A 9,252-nucleotide genomic window follows, 5' to 3' on the forward strand; every position below is an offset into this window, starting at 1 on the left:
TTCTTCCGCGCATGCAGTGATGAATGGAAACTTTGGGGAGTCTACTCTAAATTGGCCTGTATTGGAAATATAAAGTGACTTGAACGCATCATTTGGTAAGACCGTTTCTCTTCGATACAAGTTGAACTAACTAAGTTTTAATGCCCAGAGGGGATCGGATCTAGGGAATATTATTACTATTTATAATACGATATAATATATTGTATATAGTATATGTTAGTACTACTTATGTATGCAGTACTAATATATATTGTTATTTAAGGTGGAGAATGGATCTTTCATAGAGGGTGTCTGCTGGCCCTTGAAAAGTCAATGTCTTCAATTCGGTTTTAGAAATATTAGTCCCCAAAAGTCGTTAAATTGTAATCGATTTGAATCTTATCGAGGTCTTAGTGTCAACATAGATAATTTGTCTTTTTCCAAATGCTTGTGCTTACCTGTCCGAGGTGCTGTGCTAAAAAACAATGGTTAGATTTAAATTCCTAATCTCTTACCTTAATTAAACTGTAACCATCGCTGTTCACAGAACTATAAAGTACATACCCTGCCCTGTTTCTACCCAATAGAAACATCCAAATATACAGTAGATATCCTTAGAACACCTGCGATACCTTTCACCTCGAAGTGCATATTTCACCAAATTCCAGATCATTCCAGCTCAAACCTAAATGTCTCAGTCGTGTATTAACCTTAACTTAACTGAGCCATGTGGTAAGAACTCCCTCTGTGGTTATTTACTACTTGTCTCTCTGTGTGTGTGTGTGTGTGTGTGTGTGTGTGTGTGTGTGTGTGTGTGTGTGCAAACATAGACTCCTCTGTTTCCCTTGATGGGAGTCAACTCCCTCCTGAGCCACCAGCCTGTCTGCTGGGATGGCGTTCCATCTTATCAGACGCCGTGTTTTAAAGAGGGAAGCCGCTGGAAACTGGCCCATGCAGGAGCGACCTGATCCACACTGTGTGTTCCACACTGTGTGATCCACTGTGAGCCCAGTCTGGGGGCTTCCAGATGGCACTGGGTCCAACCCCGAGCTTAAGGATTTAGTCTTGTTGAGTAATGACTTTGCAAAGGCAGATATCACCTTCCTCAAGCTACATACCCATTTATCTATTAAACCTCCCTATTGGTGCACGAGTGGGTGAACATCTGTCAGTCATGTGTGGCCATGCTGCCGTGAAGCTGCTTGGTGTGTGAGGCGGCTGCTCACCAACTCTCACCAGCGTTCACTCGTAAGCTTTTGAATTTTGGTTCCGCTGATGACGTGCCGCGGCTGTGTCTTGCGTGTCGTCACCTCATCGCATCCAGTGCGGCTCTGAAAGAGAGATCGGGGCTCTCGTGATCCAAAAAGGCCTGAGTGTGTCGGACAAATGCTTTTTGAGCTGCTGAATGTTTCTGTGTGTAACTGTATCTGCGTGTGTATGATGATATGGTGCCATTAATTATCAATGCGTGTGTGTGTGTGTGTGTGTGTGTCTGTGTGTCTGTGTCTGTGTCTGTGTGCGCTGCCCATGACCCCCAGACTCAAACCTGCACAAGCATTGTACAAAAGTGATATCCACCGGTGCCAATGCATGTGTACGTCCTTCATTTTATCTGGCATTTGGGAAGTATTTGCATTTGAATCTTTAGTATTAAAATAGGATCAATATATCTAAGGAGGGAAAATCCGGATCGCTAATCAGCCCCAGGGTGTGAGGCAGTGTCAGTCAAACCTCACGTCTGCTGACCGGTGCGCAGTAAAATGTCTTTGAGGAAGTTGTGAGAAACAAGTCCTGCAAGATAATAGTTCACAATGCCAGATGAAGGTTTTGTAAACGCAATCTCACATTACGGAAATGTGCACGTTAGGGTGCGCAGAATGATTAATAGGATTCTGTTTCCATCCGAGAAAATGAAACAGATGATAAGGTTATTGGTTTTTTTTTACAGTGGATCAGTGAAATGCATGAAGATGTATTTAATGGAACGGAGAGGAGCAATTGAAAAGTGGATTTGAACAACCCTACAGTTGAGAGTGCAAGGGGATGTTTTTCTTCAGGAGTGACAGAGAGTTAAAGAGCCCCCATCGCTGACCGTGATACCGGGTGGCAGCGGATGGACAGACACATGACGTCACCCTTTCTGTTTAAATGTCTTCTTTCCAGGGAGTTGACGGTTTCTCACCCTTCTTCTGCCCACGCTCTTGTTTCCCTGTCGCTCTATCTCCTCATCCATCCATTTATCCCTCCACCCATCCACCCCCTCCTCCATCCACCCACCCACCCCCTCCTCTATCAATCCATCCCTTCCCCTTTCCATCCATCCCCTCCTCTATCCATCCCTCCCCCCCTTTATCATCCATCCATCCATCCATCCATCCACCACCCTCTCCATCCCCTCCATCCATCTATCTATCTATCCATCCATCCATCTTCTCCTCCATCCATCCATCCATCATCCCCTCCTCCATCCATCATCCCCTCCTCCATCCATCCATCCATCCCCTCCTCCACCCATCCACACCCTCCTCCATCCATCCATCCATCCATCCCCTCCTCCATCCATCCATCCACCCCCTTTTGCATCCATTTATTCATCCATCCATCCCTCCATCCACCCCCTCCTCTATCAACCCATCCCTTCCCCTTTCCATCCATCCCCTCCTCTATCCATCCCTCCCCTCCTTTATCATCCATCCATCCACCATCTCCTCCATCCATCCATCCATCATCCCCTCCTCCATCCATCATCCCTTCCTCCATCCATCATCCCCTCCTCCATCCATCCACCCCCTCCTCTATCCATCATTCCCGCCTCCATCCATCCATCTGTTCCATCCATTCATCCATCCCCTCCTCTATCCATCCATCCACCCCCTCCTCCATCCATCATCCCCTCCTCCTGCTTCCCCAGAGGACGTCATGGCGGGAAAGCCCTTCAGAGCCACGTTCATCTGGAGCAGCATCATCAACAACCTCCAGTCCCAAGTGGAGGTGAAGCGGCGTCGCCACAACCTCAAGTCGTACGAGGACTGCTTCCTGGGCTCGGAGGCCGTGGACGTGGTCCTGGCCCACGTCGTCCAGAACCGCTTCTGCGGCAACGAGGAGGTGCCGCGCTTCAAAGCCGTGCGGCTCTGCCAGGCCCTGATGGACTCGCGGGTCTTTGAGTCGGTGGGCACCAAGGTGTTTGGCAGAGAGAAGAGGCAGAACACCTTCGAGGACAGCAGCTGCTGCCTCTACCGGTTCCTGTACCCGGCGTCCTACACCGTGGTGCGGACCGACGCCCACACCCCCTCCCGCTCCGCCGGCACCATCGAGAGCGGCTACGACTCGCCCAGCATCCACGGGAACCAGGACGGCTACAGCCCGCCCGACAAACGGTACGGACCCGAGCCGTGGCGATTTCGCCTCCGGATTTTTAATGCTTTTTGTCCTTCTCCCCCCCCAACGGCCGATTAAAGAGTTAATCCTAAATCCCGCGGGGCTTTCTGGCTACGGCTTAAACGTCTGGACCAAATGGACGTCTTAAGGGCAGTGAACCCTAAACTGAAGGTTCCACCGCTTCATTTCCTCAGTTGCTCAGTCCCCAATTCTTTGAATGAACAACCGCTCCTTGATTACCGCTTAACACCGTCAACCTCATTACCTCTTGGCTGCTTGTCTCTCAGTCGAGAAGGCAGATAAGCGAGAGAAGTACAAGAGGGGGACTTTTTTAAACTCCCAGCAGCCTCCATCGAGTCGGGAATGATTAGGGCTGAGCTGACAGATGACTAATCGTAGTGCACGTTATTGTACGGTTTGTTTATTTTGCTGTGGCTCATTGACCTCTTCGGTCCATGTTTTTCTTTTCACATATTTTGCGCGCACACACACGCGCACACGCACGCACGCACACACGCACACACGCATCTTCATAGATTCACAATCTCACCCAAAACGGTGTGGGGCGGTCGGAGTCGCGTGGCCCTTTCCGGCGCCCTCCGCCAGCGTTTGATGGCGGACGAAACAGGCGCGTTGCTCTGATGCTCGTCTGGCAGATGAAAGACCCAAGGCCCCGGTCATGGAAAAGCCAGAGCCCGATGTGCCTTAACGCCGTCCATGTCATTATTTTTCTGTTTCGGGCGGGGGGGTCTGGCTTTTCAAAACCATGTGTTCCTGGAAACAGGTTGCACCGAAATAGTCTCGCGGCGCCCGCGTCACAAGTCAGTGTCTATTTAATCAAAACATGTTTTGAAAATTGAACGGCTCTTATTTTGTCAACCTCGATCGTTTTTTTGCTCCGCTCGAAGATGAACGAATCCAATCAAAACGGGGCCGTCGCGACTGATTCCAGCCGTAGGATACGTCCTCTGAGGGAGGCGTGTTGTTATGGGCTTGTTCAAACAAACACGGCTGTTTTCTTTCTTTATTTAACTGCCTCGTTGTCATTATGCGACTCTTCAGGCAGGAGGAGCAGCAGGGCTACGTCACCCACTCCCCTGTGAAGACGGACAAGTCTCTGGAGCGAGTTCTGGGAAACCTCAACATCAGCTCAGCCGTCACGCCCCAAATGATCAATCTGGGTCTCTCCGAGGATTGTAAGTGTCCTCCAACCGATGAGTTATATTTGCAAAGGTTAACGGGCTTGATATGTTTATGTGACGCCATTCAATATCATCAATATGGTCGATATCGTCAAGCGTTTTCAACTGGGGGTCTGAAGAGCCCCCCATCTCGTGGTGCGTAGCGGTATTGCATGGGTTTCCAAGAAAAAAAAAATATATATATTTTTAGATCATATCAAATTTTCAAATGTCATGATTGGACTCACAAACTCACATACACATGAATGAAGAAATGTCATGACGAGAGCAAATCACGAGGTGTATATAATCACGATTTATTAACTTGACTAAAGCTTAAATGTTGTCAGAACACAGCGACATTTTGAAAATGACTTGTTGTAATATGGCTAATATTACTTCATAAGCCCGGCAGAAAAAGTTATATGATCCCTATATGTTCCCTTTTTTCATACATAAAATTGGCGTATTCACAAAAAAATAAGAATAATAATTGTATTGTTGAAAAGTTTTACGGGGACTCGTCAGCTTTGATCACAAACCATTGGGCGTGATGAGTCCCTGCAGACTCGTCACGTTTACACACAGCCGTAGTCGTGCGTTATTGCTCGTTTGTGTCTAAACGTCCTCCCTCTGCCGTCCTCAGTGGTGGGTCAGGTCTGGCACCAGCAGTCCGTGTTCCGGCTGCTGCAGCTGATCGAGCTGCCCCTGTTGGAGAGCCTGCTGGAAGGAAAGGAAAGCCCCCGCCCTCCGCTCCACAGCGTGGACAGCGACCCCGACCTGCTGTACACCTCCAGCTACCTGGACCGAGAGGTCCTCAAGGCCTTCAGCGAGGCACAGTACGTCTACTCGAAGCCCCAAAACCGCCCCGGAGACCCCGGATTGCTCCCGAATTCTTTTTTTTTTACGTGCCGGTCGGGAGAACAGGGGAGGGTTACGATAAAAAACGGCAGATAAAGCGCCGCCCGGGACCGTTCGCACCTTCCTGGAAAAAACCTGAGGGAACGCAGCCAGAGAACGGTGACCGTGACGCATTGTAAACAAAGGCCGGGGGTTTGCGAACGCCCAAATATATGCACAAACAGAAACACACCCGCCGCACACGGCCCGAGCAGCACGAGAATTGTTGGTACCCACATGCGTTACGTAACTGGAATTTTGGAATTTAATAGGACCCTGGCCCGGCCGGACTGGATACGTGCTCTATTGCTTTTTCACTTTTCCAATAAATGTGTAACGCTCACGGCAAGCACAGCCCACGACCTGGTGCGGGGCAAACTAAAGTACACTGAGAAAAGAAAAGAGAGAGAAACCTCCGTCCTTTAACCCAGAGGTTCTCAACCTCAGGGACACGACCCCCACACTGGGCTTCTTGATACGAACACAGGGTCAAAGGACACTGCTAAGACTGATAGACTGATATTTGATCGATTGTTTTTTAAACAGAAAAGTGTTGAGTTAAAAAGGTTTTAAATATTCTCATAATTTATATATAATTCATTTTTGCCCCCCACAGGCTCTACGATATAATAAAAGTAGCCGATGCGATAGTCACAGACTTGTGACCCTCACAAATTTTACATTAAAAACTTCCCAAGGTGGAATATCCAGTTTTGACAGTACTGTCATAAAGAAGCTTATTCTGTTGATAATAGGCCGAAATGCCACACAATTAGTTGTGCTGGCCCCAAAATAATAATAAATGGAAAAAAAGAAAAGTTTCCATGCTCTCTAGTTCCTGTTGTCGCACGGATTTTGGGACCAAACCAGCTCGAACGCCCCCGCTTTGACCTTTCACCTTCATAGCGGGCGTCATCCCTCACAGGCATTTCTGTCCACAGCTTCCTTCTCTGGTCTTCACTTTCCTAAAATCCCGACCCCCCGCCTCTCCCTCCAGGGCCGATGAGTGGATGCTGGCGGCCGTGGGCTGCCTGGAGTTCCTTCCCGACAACCTGGTGGTGGAGGCGAGCCGGGGCCTGGCCGGCTGCTCCGAGGACGCGGCGCAGTGCAAGCGGCTGCTCTACTCGCTGCTGGCGCGGCACTACGGGCAGACGGAGCAGCCGCCTCTGCTCAGCAACCACATCTTCGACATCCACTGCGGCATCTCCGAACTCCTGGGTGAGAGGAGGGAGCCCGTGACGGAGCACTGGGTTGTTTCAGGGACGGCTGAGGGATTGGTGGTGCAAGTGGTCGTGACACCAGACACAGAGGGCAGGGGGGGAGGGGTGGGGCCGAGTAAGAGATGTGATTGTGCCAGCCCAGTGTCAATAGAAAACGAACCGATGGGCCGCTGTCCCTGCTTTATGGGACGGCCGTTGGACAATTTTTCATTATAATTTTTTATTTTAATGATAAATGATATGGTATATTATACAAAATGGCCGGTATGCCAGATTACCAGTCCATCCCTGCAAGTAATGGAGTTAAAGGAATTATCTTAATGTATAGATTTCAGTTGAAGTCAATTGTATATCATTGTACCCTACCTAATTACCATGTGATTCTCTTTAAGCATCAAAATATGTTTGGATTTTTCCATGAGACATTTTAAAGCACAGTTAATGATCTAATTCAGATAAGATCAGAAAAAAACATAAGATAAGATGAACTAAAACTTCATTGATCCCCGGGGAAAAAAGGATGCTATATAGGTATATAAGATATCTAGATATATAATGTGTTCTTGTTCTATAATTATATAATATTATTAATTGTCTGTGTTGTAATCAATATACATTTAATTCCTCCTAAATGAAACTGACCCTAACTTAGCTCCAGTAGTTACCTCACAGAGTAGCATGTTACTTTAAGACACTCAGCGCACAGTGCACATCATGCCAACATGCGATTCATTGATTTTTAAGAATCCTTTCCCGCCCCACCCACGATAAATGGTGGACTAATGGACTAATATTCCATATGGTCTCTGCGTTATGTGGAATGTTGCCCGATTTACTGCATGGAGCAGTATAGCATGTACCATTGCTCCATGCGGTACATGGATCCAGCTCAGGCGCATCCCTTGTTTGAGGAATGTTGAATTACGGTTCAGATAAAATGAATGTGATGAACCGCTGCATTAATGTAGTAATGGGCCGACATTGGGATGTTGCTCAACAAGTACGTATCCCCATAATGTAATTATAGAGTTGGTTGTCATTTAAATTTGAAATAGCGGTCTTGAGCCCCTGTGTATTCACCCCTGCGCGCTCTGTGCAGTAAACGGGAAGAAGGACCAGGCCCTGGAGGCTCTGCAGCTCTGCCTCAAGCTGCAGGACTCCCGCAGCCGGGAGGAGCTGCGGCGGCTGCTCCGGTTCATGGCCGTCGCCGCCAAACCGCAGGAGGTCAAGCTGCACCAAGAGGTGAGCGGGAACTCTGGTCTGTTTGCGTGCGTGCGTGCGTGGCGGTGAACGTCCCCTCGAATGACCCCCGTGCAAAACCTCTCAGATCGAGAACAGAATGGCGGTGAAGAGGTCTTTCGCCTGTGTGATCGTCTACAGCAGAAGGCTGGCCAAGGGGAAGGTGGACCTGATGGTGCTGTTCCTGATAGACAACTACGATGACGTGTTTAAAGTGAGTTATTATTACAATAATATATAGCAATTAAGCAAGGAACAAAGACACACAGATTTTGATAAATTGCAATAGGTTGCCGGTGAATTTCTGTCCCGGTGAAGCCAAGGCTAGAGAGGCTTTGCCAAGCAACCCTATCTCCGATATCTCCACCCTCTGATATCTGTAATTGGGACAGCGGTGGGTAAACACACTGCTCTGTCCGTGAAGTGGACCAACCCGCTGGGGTCAACGGGTTTGTTGGCCGCAGCATGTTAAGGCCTCTTTCCCTGTCCACCAGATACCTGCTTCTCTGCACAAGCTGGTCAGCGACAGACTGACCAACATCGTGAGCGGAAAAGATCCGGATGCCATGACCGGTTCGTAGTTGTTCTTCCGATAAATCTAACCGCACGTATGGTTCACCGTCCGGTTCTTTTGGTCAAAAAAACGTTGTCCGTGTACCTCGCTTCTCAGGCTCGACATACTGCAGGAGAGTGAGCGGGAAGGCCTACGCAGACGACGCGGAGAAGACGACCCGGGAGGAGCTTTGCTCTTTGCTCCGGACGATCCACAAGAACCCCAAGCTCTCCTCCAAGGAGAAGAGGCGGCTGCTGGGACAGTTCTACAAGGGACACCCGGAGATCTTCGTCGAGTACTTTGGAAATAGACTGGGCAGTCTGGACATGTGACCCTAGGCAGTATTTATTTGTCGATTTGTGTATTATATTGTAAAGCTCTAGAACAAAGTCTATTGTGAAGAACATGTTGTACAGGATGTTAATTTTAAAGCGCTGAATGTTGAATCTGCTTCAATGTAGAGAAAGATGCAATATGTATAGGACTTATTTACCAAGATGTAGGAGGCCACTCAGGGTCTGTGACCCTATTTGAAATGGTCTTTCACTATTTATGATGGAGAGCCTTTGTTGGGCTCCAAGGACTGAAACGTGAACAAAATATTTGGTTCTCATTTTGTAATGTGTTGAAGTGACAGTGAGGGTCAGAACGTCTCAGTGAATGTGTTTCGTGTTGTGTCAGGATTGAAAAGGTGCTCGTCTGTGTAGCTTGTCATTTACAATGTGACAGACACACTGTGTCTGTCAAAAAGCGGTGGCGAACCCTCAAATGTTAATTTAAATTTGAAATATCAAATCACTGC

The 9,252-nt window shown here is 48.3% G+C and overlaps 1 protein-coding gene across 1 annotated transcript; it reads left to right on the forward strand.

Annotated features, from left to right (window-relative positions):
- The first annotated feature begins 2,892 nt into the window (after positions 1-2,892).
- On the forward strand, positions 2,893-9,164 carry depdc7a (DEP domain containing 7, paralog a). The gene is made up of 8 exons (XM_079998213.1): positions 2,893-3,356; positions 4,420-4,553; positions 5,185-5,377; positions 6,436-6,656; positions 7,758-7,900; positions 7,986-8,111; positions 8,392-8,470; positions 8,568-9,164. The coding sequence occupies exons 1-8, from the start codon at positions 2,899-2,901 to the stop codon at positions 8,780-8,782; spliced, it is 1,569 nt and encodes a 522-aa protein (XP_079854339.1). The 5' UTR covers positions 2,893-2,898; the 3' UTR covers positions 8,783-9,164.
- Positions 9,165-9,252: the final 88 nt, after the last annotated feature.

The sequence above is a fragment of the Zeus faber genome (genome assembly GCF_960531495.2).
Source record: "Zeus faber genome assembly, chromosome: 3".
NCBI classification, from domain to species: Eukaryota; Metazoa; Chordata; class Actinopteri; order Zeiformes; family Zeidae; genus Zeus; species Zeus faber.